The sequence below is a fragment of the Cibotium barometz genome, chromosome 19, assembly GCF_041138505.1.
Source record: "Cibotium barometz isolate CiBa-2024 chromosome 19, ASM4113850v1, whole genome shotgun sequence".
NCBI lineage: Eukaryota > Viridiplantae > Streptophyta > Polypodiopsida > Cyatheales > Cibotiaceae > Cibotium > Cibotium barometz.
The window spans coordinates 39,564,221-39,586,895 of record NC_141064.1 but is presented as its reverse complement, the minus strand read 5'-3'; the positions used below and the strand labels follow the sequence as shown (position 1 = coordinate 39,586,895).

The 22,675-nt window shown below is 39.1% G+C and overlaps 1 protein-coding gene across 2 annotated transcripts; it reads right to left on the bottom strand.

Annotated features, from left to right (window-relative positions):
* Positions 1-18,231: 18,231 nt before the first annotated feature.
* LOC147628573 (uncharacterized) lies at positions 18,232-21,355 on the bottom strand. 2 transcript variants are annotated; one of them, XM_086813771.1, is made up of 7 exons: positions 20,914-21,355; positions 20,629-20,775; positions 20,411-20,506; positions 19,981-20,275; positions 19,541-19,773; positions 19,271-19,414; positions 18,232-19,145 (listed from the first exon to the last, which is right to left on the bottom strand). In XM_086813771.1, the coding sequence occupies exons 1-7, from the start codon at positions 21,148-21,150 to the stop codon at positions 18,999-19,001; spliced, it is 1,299 nt and encodes a 432-aa protein (XP_086669897.1). In that variant the 5' UTR covers positions 21,151-21,355; the 3' UTR covers positions 18,232-18,998. The 2 variants fall into 2 exon arrangements, with proteins under 2 accessions (XP_086669897.1, XP_086669898.1); XM_086813772.1 differs by lacking the exon at positions 20,411-20,506.
* Positions 21,356-22,675: the final 1,320 nt, after the last annotated feature.

Here is a 22,675-nt window from a genome sequence, read left to right as displayed (position 1 = left end):
CATTCCTAAGAAGAATGTATTGACCACACCATTGGTGAGGGGAGTCATGGAGATTGTAGACACACACCTTGCAGATGAGGGATTCCTTGTTACTCTTTATCTTGCCCAGGAGACCTGGGCAATATATTGAAGTATACAGGGAAATCTAGACTATAGCTTCATCATTCATGGATGCTTGTGTGCGATGGTGGTTACTTACATCTGACACACAGGAGAGCAGAGAGCAGGTGTGTCCAATAGAACAATGATATTTTATTATTAGTTTTGTGCCTTGTAATATTTTGATAATAGATTTGTTAGCGCATGTCACCGATCTCACGATTGGCTTGTTCTATCATAACATGCATGTGCCCCACTATGACAGAGAGGCAGGTGAGGAGGTATCTCATCTTCCCAGTAGCTACTAGGAGTTGTATCACAGAGGCTCATGCATGCGACGATAGTGATTTCACCCGAGTGAATGGGGTACTAGTCGAAGGAGGGGCTGAGCGCTCCAATTCTTTTTTCTCGTAATTACACCAACTACAAAAATGTGTGTGTGAGTATTTTCTATTTTTTTTATAGTCTATTAGTAGTGAGTTTACACAAACTACAAAAATGTGTGGTTTCATTGATTCCTTTTTTTGTTAGCTATAGTTGGTTGCTCTGGCGACATTCACACACGAGGATGATAATGTTATTGATGTTTTGGCTGGATGTGGTGGATTGGGAGCAGCTTGTGCACTATGGAGATGTGCCATTGTTTGTTGTTAGAGATTGATTTCTATGCTTTTAGTGAGTGCCTTCAAAACAAGGTTTGTGGGCCATCTCCTATGACAATGATGAGTAGTCGTGCGGGCATTTTGATTGCGCACCGCTCTTACCTTTATCTCTATGTTTTTATGTGTTATTTTTGAAAAAAAACTATTGCAATTAGAGACATGTATTTTGGGCTCCTTATTTTGTGGAGTAAGATATTGATTGTTTTAAGATATCTATGGTTTCCAAAGAAAATGTTTTTTTGGATCAACCTCCATAGTACAAAATGAAACTTTTTATGGGATAAAGTATCCTAGGATGTCTTGCAAGGCACTATGTCTCATGTTTGTGGGCCATCTCCTAATGAAAATGATAAGTAGTCGTGAAGGCATTTTAATTGTGCGCACTCTTGCCTTTATCTCTATGTTTCTATGCGTTGTTTTTGAAAAAAACTATTTTGCAACTAGAGACATGTATTTTGGGCTCCTTGTTTTGTGGAGTAAAATATTGATCGTTTTGAGATATCTATGGTTTCCAAAGTAAATGTTTATTTTTAACTCAACCTCCATAGTACAAAATGAAAGATTTTATGGGATAAAGTATCCTAAGATGTCTTGCAAGGCACTCTGTCTCATAGTAGTCAATGTGGAAATGCTCAACCTCTATGTCGTCACACATACAAAGCTCTATACGAATGGTTGTGTATTATGCCCTTCAAAAATTTAACTTGAATGTAGCTTCCAAAGGCATGGTAAGTAAGTTATCTCTCAATAATATCCATTTACAAAAACTTAATGGTTGTTTATGTGGGGGATAAACGCATCATATAGGTAAGAAATGTAATATTGAGCCCCAAACCAATGTGGAAATGCTCAACCTCTATGTGGTCACATACAAAGCTCCATACAAATGGTTGTTTATTCTTCCCTTCAAAAATTTGCCTTGGATGTAGCTTCAAAAGGCATGGTAAGTAAGTTATCTCTCAATAATATCTATTTAAAAAAATTTAATGGTTGTTTATGTGGGGGATAAACACATCGTATAGGTAAGAAATGTAAATTTAAGCCCCAAATTTTAAAAAAAAATCTTTAAATTAGAAGCTCACAAATTTATTATCCCCCTATTAATTGTATATACACAGATATAGCTAGGAATGATTTTAAAAAAAAACTTGAAACCAAAAATAAAACTAGAAATGACCAAAAATTAAAAACATGCACATGCACACATCACATATACACACCCATTCTCACATGTGCACACTCTCGACACATGGTAACATATACACATGTACACACAAGCCTCCTTTGAAAAACTGCCTCCCTCGTGGGCCCTTTTAATTTCTTACCCCTAAATTTTTTAAAGACCCCCTCCCCCTTGGAAAATATTTTCACACACACACACAATCACAGTCAAAACTTGAGAGAGGAAAAGAAAATCTCTAGAAATATGAAGAAGAAAAGTGCCATGTTGCGACATAGGCTCACATGTTCCACACCGCAACATAGGCTCATGGGTGCCACATGATCACATTAAAAAATCTTAAAGTGCCATGTTGCAACATAGGCTCACATGTTCCACATGGCAACATAGGCTCATGGGTGCCACATGATCACATTAAAAAATCTTAAAGTTAAGCCAAATAGCGATGTAGGCTCACATGTACCATGTGGTGATGTAGGCTCACATGTGCCACGCGGTAATGTAGGTTCATGTGTGCCATGTGTCACAAAGAAAAACTTAAAAAATAAAAAAATGTAATTTTTATTCACTATTTATTTATAAAAAAACAAAGAGAAAGAGGATATATATATATATATATATATATAGAGAGAGAGAGAGAGAGAGAGAGAGAGAGAGAGAAGAAAAGAAGCAAGAAAGAGTAACAGAGAGAGAGAGAGAGAGAGAGAGAGAGAGAGAGAGAGAGAGAGAGAGAGAGAGAGAGAGAGAGAGAGAGAGAGAAAGAAAAGAAAAGAAGCAAGAAAGAGTAACAGAAAGAGAGAGAGAGAGAGAGAGAGAGAGAGAGAGAGAGAGAGAGAGAGAGAGAGAGAGAGAGAGAGGGCATATAAAAACCTCCCCTGATAAGAGAATCATGAGGAGCTGGCAATGCAACTGAAGTCAACAAAAGTCTAAGAATCAAATGGCTTCACATCTCCCTCCAAGGCACAAAACATGCCTATAATCATGCTAAAATCAAGTGAGGTAGAGATGCCCCCATGAGGTCAATGCAAAGTCATATGCCAAGCTTGTCCCAACAATCTGACATTTCACCTTAAAGCCTTGTAAGCTCTGTAAATGCTTCACTTCTTTTTCCATGCTTCAAGTAACAAGCAAATTGAAAGTTCAAAAACACTTCAAAAAGAGGCTCAAGAAGCATCTGAATCCATTCGACCATGTCTGAGCTCATAGGTTAGTAATATACATGCCATACTTGGTGTTCTAAATTCTTCCATTCTCATGGAGGTTCTAAATTCTTCCACTCTCTTGGAAAACCCAACCTCATTCAAACTACCTTATCAACCAGCATCGTTACACATCAACACTCAATTTTATATCTCAAACCATGTGTAAGAGTTAAAAAAAGTAGACAAATTAGTGTTAGAGAAAAAAAGCAGTGTGTCAGAGTTTTCACTAGAAGAAGCTTCTATACATGCCCAGCTTTTTCCCAATGCCTATGCATGACACTTGAAATTATACACATGGGCTATACATCTAGTAGACAAATCAATAGGCATAGATATCTCAAGAATTGGCATTAAGCCTCATGGTTGACAACCACCCAGGTACATTTCTCGATGGGGGGGATCCCAGTAGGCATAATCCTAGCCCATGGTACGACCGATCGCATGGACCTTCCTAAAATCAACATGAATCTTTTGTGGCCTCTTCTTTGGCCCCCCACACACCACCCATTGATCCACATTGCCTCTATCCCTAGTGCTTGCTAATGCCAAATCTCTCAATCCACAAAGGTTGCCGTCGAACTCCATTGGGCCAAGAGAGTAACATAATGCACTTAGATGATTAGGATTCAAGCATTAATACATAGAATATACATACCCAACTTCTTGGACGTTATACATCTATCTACTATCAAGAACGTTTGGTTCACTAGTCATTTTGAACATTTGGTTCACAAGAACAACTTTTATGCTTGGAAGTTCAAAATGACCAATTTCCTGATGGTGGGTAAAGGATTTTGGGACTATGTCTCAAAGGAGACAACGAGGAGTCTCTAGAGTTTCCTGAAGAGAATGCCACTCAAGAAGATGTAAAGGCATTCAAGGAATGGAACCAAGGTGCAAGGAAAGTCATAGACACAATGATAGATCACATACAGAATGCTAGTTACATGGTAGAACCTCGTGGAGATGTTCCAGACCAACACAAAGGCAAGGAAACTATAGCTAAGACAAGAGCTACATACTATGGAGAAGAAAAGCATATCTATCAATGAGTATAATTTAAATATCAAGGGCATTGTTGAATCTCTTGGGTCTATCAATGTATCAGTGAAAGATGATGATTTAGTGAGTGTTTGTCTCTGAATGGGCTTGGCAAAGAGTACACGCCATTCAAGAACTCCATTATAGCCAAGGAGACTGTTCCCAACTTTCGGGACTTAGTGTCTATACTGATCATAGAAGAAAGTCTCTGGGTGAGGACTCTTCTTCACAAATCAAGAACACATTAAAACAAATCTTCTACTCTAATTCAAGTAGAGGTTGTGCTCGAGGCCAAGGTGGTGGCCGACATGGAAACCATATTTACGAACAACAATAGTTCAATGATTCACAACAAAGTAGCAATCATACATAGGTGGAAGAGGTCAGTCTCAAGGTAGGGGGAGCCAAAGAGGCTGTGGTAATTGGAACACACAACAATCAAGAACATGTTCTAGAGATTACTATTATTGTGGTAAACCGGGTCATTTTTATGCAAAATGTTGCAAGAAGTAGAGTGACATGAAGAATGGGAAATTGCAGCAAAACAATTACGCATCTTCAAAACAAGCAAGTGGGCTGAAGATAGATAAGAGCATTTATTTGTTATATTTAGCACTATTTCCTTAATGTTCCCACATGAGACTTGGGTGGCTAGACATGGTTCATGCATTCGTAAGGCAGCAAGAGGTTCTAATTACAAATGCAGGTGATTTATGAGTTTATAACCTTTAACTTTTCAAAACCCACTCTCACATTCAAGTTTCCATGAAGTTTGATCCTAAATAAACTCTCTATAAAACAATTACATGGTTCATGCATTCGTAAGGCAGCAAGAGGTTCTAATTACAAATGCAGGTGATTTATGAGTTTATAACCTTTAACTTTTCAAAACCCACTCTCACATTCAAGTTTCCATGAAGTTTGATCCTAAATAAACTCTCTATAAAACAATTACAATGATTGTAGATGTGTCCACCACAAATTCTGATAAGGACTCGAGAGCCTCTAACCACAAATTCTGATAAGGACTCGAGAGCCTCTAACCACATGACCTGTCATGGGTGGGGAGTGGTTTACAGATGTGAAGAATGTGGAAAAGCCAAGTTATGTAGAGACGTCGATGATACGGCTCATCCTATTGCTCATATTAGGAATGTGCCTTTGGCTATGCAGGATGGTAAGATGAAGTACTTGTCTGATGTACTTCATGTGCTCAACATCATAAAGAACCTAGATTCTGTTGGGCAAATATGATTGATCATGGTTTGTAGTTATGCTTCAACCCTAATGGCTGTTATGTAGAGGACTTTTTAAAAAAATTCGGTTGGTTGGAAAGGGAAAGAGAGTGGGCAGAATGTTTACTTTGGATGTAAACATGCCTGAGGTCAAAGCTGCTATGTTTGCACAAGGTGCAGGTGTTGTGGCTAATATAGATATTTGGCATAAATATATTGGTCATGTAAATGAGAAGTGAATTAGACATCTGAGGGCATATGGCTATCACATATAGCATGTTCTGGACATATTATCCAAATATGGTATGGTTGGCTGTAACCCCATTTTGGTACCATTGGATCAGAATGGCAAGCTAAGTGTAAATACAGGTGAGATGTTGGAGAATCCCACTATGTACAGGAAGATAGTGGGTAGTTTGATCTACATATCACTAGGCCAAACTATAACTACACAGTTGGGTTGGAGAGCCAGTTTATGTAGGTTCCTTGAAAGCTACATTTGGATAGTGTGAGGCGCACACTACGCTACTTGAGGTCCTTAGTGGATTATGACCTCTTCTATAAGGTCAGTATACAATTGCAAGTGTATGGATACACTGATGCATATTGGGATGGTAGCATCTTGGATAGAAGATTTGCTAGCGGGTTTATGTTTTTCTTTGGGAGTGGTGCTGTTACGTGGAGCAACAAGAAGCGGCCTATCTCACGAGTGCAGAGGTAGAATATAGGGGTGCTATAATGGCAGCATGTAAGGTATAACTTGGTTATGTAAGCTTAGAGATTTGGGATTACATGTGGATAGGTAGGTTGTCATCTATTGTGACTGGCAGGTTGTCATCTATTGTGACAACCTTAGTAGCATAATGCAGTTGGCCACCATGAACCCAGTGTTTCATGCACAGACCAAACACATAGAGGTCCATTATCACTTCATCAAAGAGAGGATCTTGCCAGGAGATATTGATCTCGTGTATGCTAGCACAGTGGAGAAGGTGGTTAATATTTTCACCAAGGCCTTAGGAGCAGTAGAGAAGCTTCGTAGATTTCACACTATGCTTGGAGTTTTGATGGAGAGTGAGCTTGAGTGGGAGTGTTGAGATGTCAAGTTCAACATGAGCTCACACTCGTGATGCACCTTGGTGACTGTTCGCATTTACTCCATTGGTGTGTTTGGTAGTTGACATGACGGATCTTCACGAATGATTCTATAGCTGGACTACACCTACCTAGTCCAACCGAGTTATGGCATACTTATCTTGCTAGCTTACCTATTTCGTGTGTTCACATTATGGACCGCTTGTACATATTACTTAAGTACTTATGTTAGGTTTTCACTTATTTTTTATAGCCTTCTTTTGAGAGCAAGAAGAAGAAGAAGAAGAAGATTTATGTCTTCCTTCCTTGTGTATGTTATATCCAATGTTGTGTGAGTGTGTGTGCTTGCAAGAGCTCCGGCTCTTTCTCTTCCCCTAATCTGTTGATGCCTCCTTCTTTTGTTGGTATGCCTAGTGGGACTAATAAAGTGCAAGTTTAGTATGTGCTATAACCTAGAGAAATGAAAGGCTAACGATAGTAGTCAGCTCCACAAGTGTGGTTTTCCTTCATCCTCATCATGGCTCCTATGGTGCTCTAAATGTAATAGAGATTGGTTGCTTCTACATGTATAGGAGTGTGCCCAGGTTTGCTTTGTCACACTACCATCCCTAGGTCCTCTAAAATCTATCCCCAATTTAGCAACTCTTGGGGGTGAGTGTTCCTAAGTTTACATCGTCATCCTTGTGAAGCTGCTTTCGATTACATAGATACAGTGTCACACATCCGTGTGTTGGTGGACAACTTGATTGGATTAGTTCATTCTTGAATATTCTCAAATTTCTTGGATGAACTTCATTATATCAACCTGATTGATTGGTGGGTGGCACATTGTACCATTGGAACTGATTCGCCATCTTTTGCATGGTCTGGGTAGACTTCATTAATTTCTGTTGATCTCTACTTTTGCTCTGAGTTGCATCACTATTGGCTCTGCTGCGTTCAAATCTTCTTTTGGTATACTCTTGCTTTGAACGCATCAGTTAGTTATTTCTCTTTGTTTTTTGCAAGGTTCTAATATGCTCCTATTCCTTCTCCAGCTTTGCTACCCTGCTAATCTTTTGCTCACCTCATTTTGCTAATTCAACTTTTCTATTAGCTTTTTATTGATGTTTTCAAACAATCTAAACTCCCTCTTCTAGTTCTTTTCAGACACCTTTTCTATGGTTTATAATTGGATAAGGGTTTGCCAAAAATTATACATCTGAATTGTCTCCTTCTCCAATTGTCAAAAATTATCCCACTGCTACCTAGCCCTAGCCTTATACTATGGTGGTAAGAAATTCTTTTTAATGAGCTCTTGAAATGACATCCAAGTTTTGGGTCTTGGTAGCCTTTCTTAGTAGCATTCCATATTATTGCATATACATTTTATTTTGTCTTTCTAAGAGAATCTATCTTCCGAGAAATAATTATCAAATTGACTCAACAAAGTTTGTATAGTGTGTATCCTTTTTCCCATCAAAATTTTAAAATTGAAAAGATTTTCGGCTAATACGGTATTTCTTTCTAGAAGTTTGAGCTTTAAGGGTAGCCACTCTATGGTTCTTCAAATTTGATCATCCTTAGAATTTACATAATTAATAGGCAAATTTTACTGAGTATTAATAGGCACTAGCACTGGTAACAAACTATCAAACTGACCCACCACTCTGAGCGAAAGGCTAGCCGCCAATACGGAGCAATAAGTTATGTCGCTTAGGGATCACGTCTACACTGCCTCCTATGACCCCTAGCCCTAGGGAAATCTCGTGAAAAGTGGCCCATCTTGTTTGATAGACCCGACACTAGTCAAGTCTTCTTGACATCTCTATACTTTACTTCTTCAAGAGACCATTAGGTCGTCCAAGAAAAGAAGCACAAAATCCTCAAAGGGATCATTAAAGATAAACATCACCATCGACAATTGTTGGGTTAAATCTCCCCCTCCACGTAAGTGGCACCTCCTTCCTTATGAGAGCATTTTAATCATGTATCGGCAAAAATAGCCCAAGGAGGCAAACCCTTATCCTATTGCAAGCCATCCAAAAGGTTTCTGACAAGAACCAAAAGAGAAAGTTTACAGCAAGACCCAAGACTACCCTTCGAGCCGAAGTGAACATGTTCCATCCCCACTATCTGACTTCTACTATTTCCTTAGCTTTGAGTTGTGAGAAGAAGAATGGAATTTTTAAGCAGGCTAGGTCTTATGATGCTCGTACTTCTAACTATCAAAGGAATGGTTCTTTTTCTAAAATATTTAATAGGCCTCAAGGACACAATCACTTTAATAAAGTTCCTAACAGCACCAATAATAATTAGGATGGTAATAATTAGAATCAAGTCTCAACTCCGACTAATAAAGATGATGCTAGAGCTCAACCTATTCATTGCTATAAGTGCAACCAAAGAGGGCATATTTCTCCCAATTTCCCAGGGAAGAACAAGCCTTCCATTCACCATGGTAAACATGATCGAAGATGAAGAATTCAACAATGATGATTATCTTCTTGAGCAAGAGGGTAATTTTGGAGATAATCTTTTTGAATTAGAAGGTAAATCAAAATTTTATACTCTTTCAGAGATGCATGGTAAAGAAAAAGAAAAGGAAGTGCTTGTACTTCATGATGATGATAGTACACATGATTTCATTTATGAAAAGTTAATAAGAGTGCTTAATTTGAATGTCACACCATCACAATATAAAGTCAAAGCTTCTTTTACTAACACAAAGTATAACTGCACTAAGCAAGTACAAGGTCTTTACTTGTCTATTGCATCTTATGAAGAAAAGAGAAACTTTTTAGTAGCACAATTGCAAGGAGTTGATGTTACCCTGGTGGAGACACTAATCTAATCCCTACATCGTATAATTTTCACTCATCATGAAGGAAAACAACTATGTCTTAAGGGATTGATCAAAGGAGAGAGGAAGAGGGAAAAGACTTATTTAGTCTTGGTTAATAAGCTTATAGCTTCAAAACCTACTCCCGCTCATCAATCTTTTCTTTCACAATTCTCATATTGTTTCTTAAATGATCTTCCTCTTGGACTACCTAATTTTAGACCCGAGGATCATAAAATTAATCTTATTGTTGGTGGTATAGTATGCCCTGTTGCTGCATAGCTCCTTATAGAGTAAATCAAATTGAGAAAAGAGAGATTCAAACTCAAATAGAGACTCAAATAGAGAATCTTTTAGCTAGAAAACTCATTACAGCCAGTAGCTCACCATACGGAGTGCGTGTACTCTTAGTTAAAAAGAAAAATGACACCTATCGTATGTGTGTAGACTACCAAGCCCCTTAACAAGATCACAACAATGAAAAATAGATATCCAATTCCTCAAGTTGATGACTTGTTAGATGGGCTAAGAGGTGCCAAGGTTTTTAGTAAGATTGACCTCAAATTTGGCTACCACCAAGTGAGAATGGTGGAAGAGGATGTATACAAAACTTCTTTCCATACACAAACAGGTTATTATGAGTTTTAAGTGATGCCCTTCGGACTCACTAATTCTCTTACAACATTTAGTCATGTGATGAACCGTGTCTTCCTCAAACATCAAAACTTTGTGGTTGTTTTCTTTTATGACATTTTAGTTTCGAGTAAAGACATAGAAGAACATAAGAAACACATCGAGACATTTTAGTTTTTAGTGAAGATATAAGAAACACCTTGAGACAGTATTCAATATTTTAAAGAAGAATGAACTCTATCTCAATCCTAAGAAGAGTAGTTTTTTCCAATCAAAGGCTAAGTACCTCATAGTTTCAAACTAAAGAAATCCATGTTGACCTAAACGACATAGAAAGCATAATCCGCTAGCCAAGACCTAAAGACATTCATGACTTATGGTCATTTCTAGGATTCTGTAGATACTATAGAAGATTTGTAAGGAATTTTGCTTATAAAGCATATTACCTCACAAAACTCCTAAAGAAAGCTAAAAACTTTCAATGGACTGAAAAACAAGAAAAATCTTTTCAATGTTTAAAAGAAGCTCTTACACATGCACCACATATTTTACTCGACCATTCTTTGTAGTTGTTATTGATGCTAAATGATTTCAAAAGAGGATTCCTTTGTGGCAGAATGAGTGGTTGTTATATACAAATTATAATATATAAATGTTCTTATCGCATTGTTTTGGATGAGAAGAAACATAGACTATAAGTAAGTCTAGAATGGTGCTATTTGTGACTTCTATTTGACCATTAGGGATGAAAGGTAGTTGTGAAATCCAACTTAGTGCCTAGGTTACTAAAAAGTGTAGTCCAAAAATCACTACAAAATTTTGAATCTCTATTAGAGATGATGAATTTTGGTAAAGCTACAAAGACACGCAACAACAGCACGCACACCACCCTAGGGCACTGAGCAACGTTGGTGGATGGGCTCCCATCTCCCAACTGTTGCTCCCCCCACAAAAACCCGACTGGAGGAGATATCTATGACAAGGTGCAACCACACTCTATATATGGCTCTTCGACTTCCCATGCTCTTGTATATGGGATAATCCACCACAAATTCTAGTCATGCGATAACGCGAGAATAGTTACAAGAATTGTCACCTCCAACACCCTCCTTCAATTCGAGCACCTCGATCAAACAAAGGTTAGGACCAACCAAGACCACACAGGCTGAGCTCTAATACCATGACAAAGTCACACACAACAGCAGCAACACGAACACCACCCTAGGGCACTGAGCAATGTTGATGGGCTGGGTTCTCATCTCCAATCGTTGCTCCCCCCCAAAAACCCAGCGCAGGAGATATCTATGACAAGGTTCCACCATACCCTATATATGGCTCTTCGACTTCCCATGCTCTTGCATATGGGATAATCCACCACAACTTCTAGTCATGCGATAACGAGAATTGCCACCTCCAACAAAAGCATGATGTACAAAAATATTTCTCAAAAACAAATGAGCACCTTGATGAGTAGTCAAAGTCTTGCAAGGGATGAAGTATGCTTGCTTGCTAAAGCGGTCAACTATGGTCCAAACGATGTCATTTTGATTAGTTGTGTTGGGAAAACCAGTGATGAAATCAATATAAATTTGTTCCCATCGTTCATGAGAGACACGTAAAGGCACAAGTAAGTCTTGGGTTTTACCCTTATAGCTTTTTATCCTTTGACATGTCATGCATTCAGAGACCAATTTCGCTATATTTCTTTTCATTGTAGGCCAATAAAAATCTTGGACAATAGTCTCAAATGTAGAGGATACTCTTCGATGTCCTACATAAGGGGGCTGGTGTAATTCTTCCATCACAAATTGCCAATTAGGCTTTGTGATACATAACCTCTTCTGAAAGAAAAGGTAACCATCGGAATCCAACCACTATCTCTCATTCTCCTCCAAATAGAAGAGAAATCTAAATCTTGGTCATAAGTATCTCTCAGAGTCTTAAAAGATAAACTTTCCATAATTGAAATATTATTTATGTTGGGCCTTCTACTAACAACATCTGCTATCACATTCTCTTTACTAGGTTGGTATTGAATTATGGGTTGGAAACTCTGAATAAAGGTTGCCTTTGAGTTTTTTAGTTTCATAAGCTATCAGATGATTATCTTAAGTAAGTACCGCACCTATTCCTTGTCCACCACTAGCACCAGTAACAACAACTACAAAGAATGGTCAAGTAAAATCTCGTAGTTGTAAAATTGGTGCATGTGTAAGAGCTTCTTTCTACTTTCATAAGCTATTGGATGATTATCTTAAGTAAGTACTTCACCTATTCTTTGTTTAACTCTTCCCACTCCTATCACGTATCTTTCCCATGCTATAGAGGCTACAGATTAGACTTTCAAAGAATCCATGAACAAGTTAAGAAAGCTATACGAAAGGCATAAGAAAAATACACAAAACAAGCAAACAAAAAGCGTAAAAAGATGACGTTTCATGTTGGTGATTTTGTTTTGTTGAGAATTGAGAAAAGGAGACTGAAAAGTGTTGAAAGGAACCTTGCTGTGAAATTAGCTCCTAGATTTTATAGACCATTTAAAATCATTGAAAAGATTAATGATCTTGTATATAAGCTAGACTTACCTTCTCATTGGAGAATTCACAATTCTTTTCATATTAGCTTGTTACACCATTTAGAGGACCAATCCCTACTCATCCTATTTATGAAGAGGTACCGTAACTTGTTGATAGTGAAGAACATCTAGTACCTAATACAATATTGGGTCACCACTACACACACTAGCAACACTTACACGAAGTATCTTTTTATCTTTAAGAACCATCTCAGAGAAGATTCCAAATGGATGCCTGAGCGATTCTTTTGCAATTACCTAAATCTTATCAGTTCATACAACCAAATACGTAACTAACGACAATTGCCAATCTAAGCAAGAGGGATGTTAGCTGCATACCTCTATGCTTGTGACACCATTGTAAATCTACGAGACATGGGTGACTCCACATGTGGGTAATTTCCACATATTCTGCATGGAAAGTATATGCATGATTGGTACTAACTTGTATTTTTTGGTCTAACTATTTGAGTTTTTCATAGGATTATTTGTGTGTAGCAACCTGATGGGGGATAATTAAGAGTCCTAATCTTAGTTAATAGTTTTTAGACAAGTACTTAATTATTTTTCATTTTTTTTACCTTTGGGCTCGAAAAACATGCAAAAGACCAATGAACTATGGAAATAGAATGCCCTAAAACTTCAAATCAAAATCAAAAGCAACGAAACTAACACATCCAAGACTCTAAAACCATGTATTTTTTAGATTGTGCCTCCCAGCCAACAAGGTGTAATATTGGGTAATCTCTATAGCTTGGAATGGATGGATGAACGGAGCTAAGCCCTACCATCAGCGGTGCTTAATATGTTCAAAATTCAAGAGCTTATGTTAGCCTAACCAAAGCATGTATCATTGTACCTTACCTTCGAGCGACAAATTCGACTTCCCAATGTGGGTGCACTAGCGACTCCATTGCATCCTCAATGCGTTGTAACACTAGAACTCCTTGTCGATGGGATGAAGGGAGAGGTCTCTTCGCCTAGATGGAGGCAAATAGAGATGGTTCTTCTCGTAATGGTTCTCTCTCATAATGGCAGGGGAAGAAGAGGAAGCTAATGCAAGAGAAAAGCCTATAAACGATCCTATCTAGCATGCATCCATCAAAAACAAGCAAGATTCAATAGCATACATACGAGCAAGAAGAGGAAAGCAAAGAGCTCACAAGTATTCTATTTCAACGGAATGATTGTTCATTGCTTATTGTCAAAAATGACTTATATACAAGTGACTAGTTTTCACACTAGGTTGACCAAACTTAAAATGGAACGACCTCTATTAGTAATCTTAAGCAAGTATATGCATAAAGTCCTTAAACTTTTCCTATTTGACATTAAGTACAAAGCAAGGCCGCTTTCTATATGTTCCAACGCCGTCTCACAAAAGAGAAGTGCACATTCAAGCGAAGAAGGTAGAAAAGCGTCTTATGCTACCATCATGCAAGTAAAACCATGCTAACCTACGGAGTGGTTAACACTCCTCTCTCTCTCTCTCTCTCTCTCTCTCTCTCACACACACACACACACACAATTGATGTGGCAAGGCTAAGGTTGTCTCTTTCTCTCTTTAGCATCTCTTTGTAGCGATCTCTTTATAGAATGTGCATTTTATGATGCCTTCCATCTCTGTCCTTGGATGTTTGTCCAACCAGGGTCTCTCTCTCTTGAGACGAGATGATGCTAAGGCTTTTCTAATTTTGCACAGTCAATCTCCCTCTTTCCACATTTTTTTGGTCCCTTCTCATGTTCATGATGATGCTGTAGGATGGGAGGATCAATGGGAGGACAAGTTGGGTGGGATTAGCAAGGTGCAAGGGACACTGGGTTTGTGAGAACCCGAAAAGCTTGGCGAGGAGCTCACCAAGCTTTAAACCAATCCCCTCCCATTAAAATCTAATCCTATTTAGTATTAAAGGTTCAATAACCTTTAATACTCATGTAATTCAAGCTAAAGGAGTGGATTATTTAGTTGTATGTAGGAGTGCTTCATGAGGCTTAGAAAGTTGAAGGTTTGAGACAATTTGCTCTAAAAAGTGTAGTAAAGGTTTGTAAGCATCACATGTGATTTTCAAGAGCTATTTGAGGAGCTTAGATATGGTACGAAGTATGGTCCTACCCGCTAAGTCATCATCTTCCTATTTGGTTGAAAAGCTTATTCTTTACTCAATACTACACTCGTCCACTTCTTTATGCTATTAAAGTAGCCCAGTTTCCCTAATCTCACCACTTATGCCTGAGATTAGCTTCTCTTTGATGGTAAGAAGTATGGTCCTGCCCGCTAAGTCATCATCTTCCTATTTGGTTGAAAAGCTTATTCTTTACTCAATACTACACTCGTCCACTTCTTTGTGCTATTAAAGTAGCCCTTCTTGGTTGTTAGTTTCCCTAATCTCACCACTTATGCATGTGATTTTCAAGAGCTATTTGAGGAGCTTAGATATGGTAAGAAGTATGGTCCTGCCCGCTAAGCCATCATCTTCCTATTTGGTTGAAAAGCTTATTCTTTACTCAATACTACACTCGTCCACTTCTTTATGCTATTAAAGTAGCCCTTCTTGGTTGTTAGTTTCCCTAATCTCACCACTTATGCCTGAGATTAGCTTCTCTTTGATGTGTTTGCCAAAAACCAAGTGGTAAAGAAATTTGCAAAAGTTTCTTTTGCAAAGTTATAGATTACATTGTGTTCCATTTCTCAATAGATGTAACACAATGTGCTCAGTAACTTAAATTTGAAGAATTTAGAAACAAGCATCAAATTTCGGTATCATAAAATAGGTGACTAGCTTGCAACAAACCAAGTGGTGAAGAAATTTGCAAAAGTTTCTTTTGCAAAGTCATAGATTACATTGTGTTCCATTTCTCAATAAATGGAACACAATGTGCTCTATAACTTTGAAATCAAACAAAGCTTTTATGCAAACGTTACTAGCTTTACACTAAACATCAAATGTGCAAGATTTTTGAGGAGTTCAGAATTCCCTATTATTGTTCTATTTGTTGATGTTTTCAAAGCTCTAGACAACATGGAAGTATTGGACGACATGTTAGCGATTCAAGATCAATTATGCACTTGGCAAATATAAATAAGATAAAGATCAATTATGCACTCGGAAAGTATAAAGATGGGGATGCCACCACCCTTGCATGGAAATAATGATCATGTTGCATCCGTTTTGCGAATAAATTCAACGTACGTTTACCTTGGTTATTTCGATTCTACTTGATGAAGGTTAGGGGGGAGACTGATTGGAAAACTTGCTAGTCCATGAATGTTGGAAGAGGGCCTTGTGCGAACAAGGCAATCTTGTTCGAACTGATGAGGTTGAGCAAGAAGAATACATATCTGAAATTTATGCCAAGGGCTAATAACAACTGGAGGAAACGTAATGTTGGGACAACATGCATCCTCCTTTTAAGTCTTAGGTTGAGAGTACTGCTCAAAGAAGTGCAACGAATCTGCAAATGACTACCAAATCCAATTAAGATATGCCACAACTGCATTGGGAGCAAGCACCTTGGTACATCATAAGTTGAGAAAATGTTTCGTTCATATGCTAGAAGACAACTAGCTACCTCTAGGAATAAGTAAACTACCTCCCTGAAGGAAAAGGTAAACTAAATTCAGGCAGCAGTGCACACCTTTCATAAGCGGCAGCAACATTGTGTAGCCTGAGAGCAGGGGAGCACATCAACAATGGTGTGTAGGCCCTAATGAAATGGCCATGAACAATGTTTTGGAACATCCCAAGCAGATTATATAAGACAACAGAGGTACACAACTCAGGAAAAACATTGCTCTTGAAATTTCATTACCCTTAGAGCGAAAGCACACTACACTCCTGAATGCAACTTACAACTATATTACACATCACACGAGAAAAGACACAAACATAACCCATGATTCATACGTTTCAGTTCACTGTTGATTAAAGTGATGTGCACAAAGACTACTTACAGATCTACCTTACGATTAAGTATAATTGTTCATGCCAAATATCTAGTAGACACTGGAAGAACCTGACTCAGCAAAAAGGCAAATAATCTAAATATTTGTCACCATTATTATATAACTAGTTCAGCAAGACGTGAAAAAAAAAGAACTAAATGAAATAATTCTCACCATTACACTTCCTTGTTTCAAGCCATCCTAGTCCCTATTGTTAGCACATTCATCCCCAGTTTCTGTGTCCTTTTGGTCCCTTATGCATGGCCCTTCATTGTGGGCTGGCCACCCTTATTTTATATATTTTTTTGGGATTTTTCCCCAACCTGGATGCCTTTTTTCCAATCGGCCAGTAAATAGGTGGGCCAGCCTCTCGCTTTTGTATCTTGTCTTGTATCTTTTGCTCCCTCACTTATGAGACTACTTGTCTCTTGCTTGGGACTGTTTTGCTTCAGTATACTCAACACAGTTGCTCCATCTCTCTCTCTTGCACTCTCTTCGCTCTCTTACTTCCGCTCTGTGCACTCTTTCATGGTATCATCGCTCCCGGTTCACTGATTCCATCCGCTGCCCCAAATTTAGCCCTCTTTACAACCCCTTATCCTCTGCGTTTTTCTCAGATTTGCAGCCTGCCCTTTTGCTATCGCTCTGTGCACTCTTTCATGGTATCATCACTCCCGGTTCAGTGATTCCATCTGCTACCCCAGATTTAGCCCTATTTACAACCCCTTATCCTCTACGTTTTTCCCATATTTGCAGCCCTCTGGTTGCTGCGTTTTCTAGACAACTTCTGTTGATTATTTTCCCTTCAATTTGGCTTCATCACTTGCAACCAGAAGAAACTTTTTCATCAACGTTTCATTCCTACTTGGAGTTAGGATCTTGGTTTTTTCAGGACAACAGTCCCTCTTTGGTTGTGATTTCCTCTCCGGTTGACATTCCCTTGTGCAGAGGGGGATTATGGTGGTTCGGGCTTTGGTGGCACCCTTGGTACCTTAGGAGGACACTACTTCTGAGATAGCGTTTTTTTTTAAGGAGAGCCCAAGCTACAGTCCTAGTTGATGCCTTTCCCTCTTGCACCCTCTTACAAAATAATCCCAAGCCCTGTGGCTGCCTTTCCTCTCTATATCAAATCTGCATTTCTGGCTTCCCTCTCCTGGTGGCCTCAAGGTTGGAGGTGCAGTCGACAGAAGCTTCTGCGTTTTGCTACAGGAAGACTTTCGAGTGCTATCCAGCCTCTTGGGGCTGCGTTTAGGTGGGAAGAAGGGACCTACATCAGCATTTTCGGATTTGGACAGTTTTTATCTTATGAGGTTTGAACCTATTGGTTGGATCAATGATGACAACTTCAGATTTGGCTCCCGTACCACTTTCTTGTTACTTCCTAGATGAGGCAGACAAGTTGGATGGTGGTAACTTTCAATCATGGAAGTTGCAAGTTACTTCTTCTCTTCCGGTTCAGCAATTCCATCTCAAATAAAATTGAAGGGTCCTCTCTTCATTTTGCCTATTGGCTTTCAAAGACCTATACAAGCAAGCAATTGATGAGATCCATGTATTTAGGAGATGAAGATCCTTGCCTTGAGCATGTATTGCAGGTTGGGAAAGAAGCTGAAGCAACCTACAGCTTCTTCTCTAATCTGGCTTGACTTTGGAGTTAGTTAAAGTGGCAATCAATAAAGCAGCCAGCTCAGCCCATCAGAAGGCAAATAGAAAGAGAATGAATGGAAAGACAGTAAGGCACTCACTTGCTTGACTGATAAAATTTGGTCTTCTTTGTGAGAACATTAAATTCCAATCCCATATATAGAAGACAAATTGACGCCGCCAATGGACATGCACATGTTAGTAGCCCTACATTAAGACCATGCTTGAACTACAACCCCATTTGAGGCTAGGGCAATCTAACATGCTTCAGCTGGCATTTGGACCTCAGTCCTCTCGCTGATAGTGAAGAAGGCAAACGCCACAGGTCAAGTCAGCCAAATCCAGCACAGACCAGTCCGTAATTTCCAAACTATACCACGCAGAATGTGACCATCAAACCGTCGAGCTGATTTTCTTGGTGTTGACATGTCTGCACCAGCTCTTGAACTGTCCTGGAATGATTCTCCTTGCTGAGTTGTCTGCCTCCCAATCTGACAGCCCTGAATCAGGGCCATTCTGTACACCTGTACACCATGTTCAAGGTTTTGGTCGATGTTCTTGCCTTGGCAAGCTGTAGTGTCCAATAATTTGGAGGTGCCATTCATTACATGGTGCATGCACATAATGCAAAACCAACCATTCATTCACACCATGCTCCAAGTCTCTGCAATGCCCGCGGAAGGTTGCTTCCAAACCATTAGCCTGAATGGCTGGAGTACATATTTGATTCTCTGTTCCACCCACACCCTTTGCTGGCATGAGAAACCTTCCCAGTACATCTAAAACCCCACTGCTCTGACATGATTTTCAACATGAAACCGAACTTCGTTAGTCACAAAAAAGTTGTTCCATCACAACCACCCCCATATCATAGACCTCTGCAGCAGCACTTCTCAGCTTGTTTAGGACCAACCACCCTTTTCCTAAACAGGTCCTCCACTTTTTTGAGCGTTTCAGGTTCCCGACCACCTCGGGGTCGAGACTCGAACTTGAGATCTTCCTCCACAAAATCACCCTGGAATTCGAAAAGAATAAGAAGCAAGCACTGCTAAGCCCTTCCCTGGGTTGCATTCCTAATGTTTCATGCCAAAGTATAGCAATTAATATACAGGTAAAAACACCATGTCAGTATGTCAATACCTCAGTACGGCTGTGTGAACTGGTATTTTCGTGGTTATCTCTGGTATGTCTGTAGCCAAATGTTCTACTGCAGTCTTTGAATGAGCACTGGTAATCTCTTCTGCCCATGTGGTGAACTCTAACATGTACCGACAGGTTCGAGCTCTGACAAAATAACTTCCATCTTGAGTCTTCAAAATTACAAGCACAGACAATAAAACCCTGCAAGATATACTTCACACACAACACCCCACTCTACTACAATCTTTCAAAGTAATGTTTGTAACTCACATTTGAAAAGCTGCATACACAACCCTCAAAGGGGCAGAGAAGCCTTAGCTTGGCTCGACTTGCTTGATGCACCATAAGATGCCGTTTGAAACTTTTTCTTAATATGGACACACCACACAACTCGCAATTAATAATGTTATGAAAGCTCCGAATATGCTCCAGAAGAGTGGACGCTTCTTGGAACCTTTCACCACAACCAGGTTCACCACATATAATCTCTGCAAAGTGAAAACCTGGTATCATGAAAGTGAAAATGGTTAAACCCCATTCAGAACACATACTTTGTCTAAGCAGGAGCTGAAAACAAATACACCCCCAAGAAAGCATACAAGAATGCCAGAGACAAACACAAATCACAATCCCTGAGAAGACCCCAATCACAATCCCTAAAAGATGCCAACCGTAAAGCCACTGCAAACACTGATATGACATCATCTCACCGTGTGCTATTGCATGATGACTTTGTACCCTGCAGGGATATTTGAAAGTCTTTTGACAGTCAGGTTCAGGACATTTCAACTTCTTCTCTGACTCCAACGTACCCCGTTGTAGATCACCCTTCAAATCATGCTTTCTCAGGTGACGCCGAAGGTTGGATTGATTTGAGCATAGCATTACGCAACCTGGCCTTGGGCAAAGATGTGCATTTTTCTCATGTTGCAGAAGATGGCGATTGAGATGATCCTGCCTCTTGTAGCACTTCACACAACCATCTATAGGGCAAATGAAGGGCCTCTGCAAGCAAAGATGCACAGTAATTACTCCTTTTCACACATCCAAGATGTAAGGTCAGAAAAATACAGTCAAAGGTTCTAGAATTAACAGTCAAGGCCAACATATTAGCTCTTATTAATGTGCTGCAACACTCACATCTGACCTTTTATTATTAATCCAAACAAGCCAGGTGCAACCAGGACTTCCAGAGAGGTCACCCTTCTCGGTACTACTCTGGTGCATAACAAGTAGCTGCTCAAAAAGCAAAAACGCATCATGGTAGGCATCATAGCAGCATTTACAATGACATCATTCTCAAATTATAGAGGAATCCCATGGTACGATACACATCAAGACACATACGAACCACACACCTTATCCGAGTGAGAGAGCAGATGCTGCTGTAAATGTGAAGCTTTCTTCACTTGAAGACCACAGTCTGTACAATCAAAGCGCTTGCGCTTCTTTGTTTCCGTGCGTGGAGCTGGCACATGTTGTGAGCTGTCAGATGTGTCTTTGGACTGCAAGACGCAACAAAGTGCAGTCGCACAAGTGATCAGACATGAAAATCACATCACAATGCAAAGAACTGTAGATGAACAGTTAACAATAAAAATAGCACGTATATACTTGTAGCTTATCACATACGGTAAACACACCTGCGAGGAAGAATGGACATGCATGTGCCTGCGGAGCAGAGACAGCTTTGAACGAGAGGTGCCACAGACGGTGCACTCATATCTTCTTTCATCTTTCCCAACGATACAGAAATCTGCGGAGTCTTGTGGGTGGTGCCGCTGCATGTGAACTTCCATAAGAGAGCGCTTCGACCGTGTGGCTCCACACGCTCTGCACAGGTAATGCCTCCTCGGCGCCATGCCCTGCCCTTTCTCCATTGCAGCTATGCAAGCAGCAGAGTCGCTTAAAGCATGACTCCCCCCTGTCTATGAAAGATCAGCAACGCAGACGATCTAGGGCTTAGAGCTTCTATGCAAGCAGCAAAGTCGCTTAAAGCATGACTCCCCCCTGTCTATGAAAGATCAGCAACGCAGACGATCTAGGGCTTAGAGCTTGCTTCAGAGAAATTTCTAGGCAAACGTCGCGTAATAAACATGAAGGCTAGGGTTTTAGTGTGAATAGCGGCGTTTCACATTAATACAGATATGTCCGGACGCCCACTTTTAGACTCTAGTACGTCCCATGTTGATTTGCGGATGTTTTTGTTTTGTTTTAATTTATTTGTCTTCTAGGTTGCAATCTTTCTTTAATTGAAGATACCATAGAAACACGGCCAGTGTGAACTAGGAGTAAATTAAGGTGCTTAATACTTATCTTGATCAATGCTTGCCATCATGTGTGGTATGATAATTAATTGAATCTTCTCTTCAAGAAAAAATAAAGATTCTGAGAACCCTAGCTATGGTAAGGCTTGGATAGCCTTATCGGACTATACAAGTGCACGAGTGTATGCAGTTGAATTCATACTAACACAGAACATACAAAGATAAATTGTTGTAGCCTTATCGGCCTATACAAGTGCGCGAGTGTATGCAGTTGAATTCATACTAACACAGAACATACAAAGATAAATTGTTGTACAAAATCAATAAATCTTTTTTGTCAAATTCTTAGATGCCAAGATATCAAGTACACGCCACGAGTGTATGTAGTTGAATTCATACTAGCACAGAACATACAAAGATAAATTGTTATACAAAATCAATAAATCTTTTGTCAAATTCTTAGATGTCAAGATATCATGTAAAGCAAAAGATGTAAACAGACCTTGCATTTGTTGTTGATTAATGATGTTGCAAAGATAGACTTATGCATTAAGTGTTGAAGAAAGCAAGATCTGATTACATTCAAAAATTTAAATTCTATATTTTTCTATGATGCTTCAAATATTAGTATTTGGTGTAATGTGTCGGATGTTCTTTTAAGTTGTTATACCCTTTATCAATTGTTGTTTCTTCTAATGCTATCTGTTGTTGCTCTAATACTCTAGCTATTGTAGTTGAATGTAAAATTCTCGTTGAAGGGTTTGTAGGCTTCAACATCTTCATTCTATTTAGTGGTTTTCTTTAATGCGCTACTTTTCTTTTTTTGTAGTCTTAAGTAACTCAAGTATTTTCTCCCGTTCTTAGAGTAGACTACGTATTCATCCTCTTTGTCTGTCATTGTCTTTTTCGGTTGCTCCTCTCATGTCTTCGTTTGCTCGACCAAGATTACCTGCACTGGAATTATTTTTTTATTAGTATATTTTATATGTATTTTTTTTGTATTGCATTTTATGTTATTGATCATTTAGTTACCTAATGTATTCTCAATCTTCCTATATATATATCTATGTTTTGCCCGAACCATTGGTTGTAGAGTTTTCTGTCAAAGTGCCATGTTTTTTTCTCATCATTTATTGAC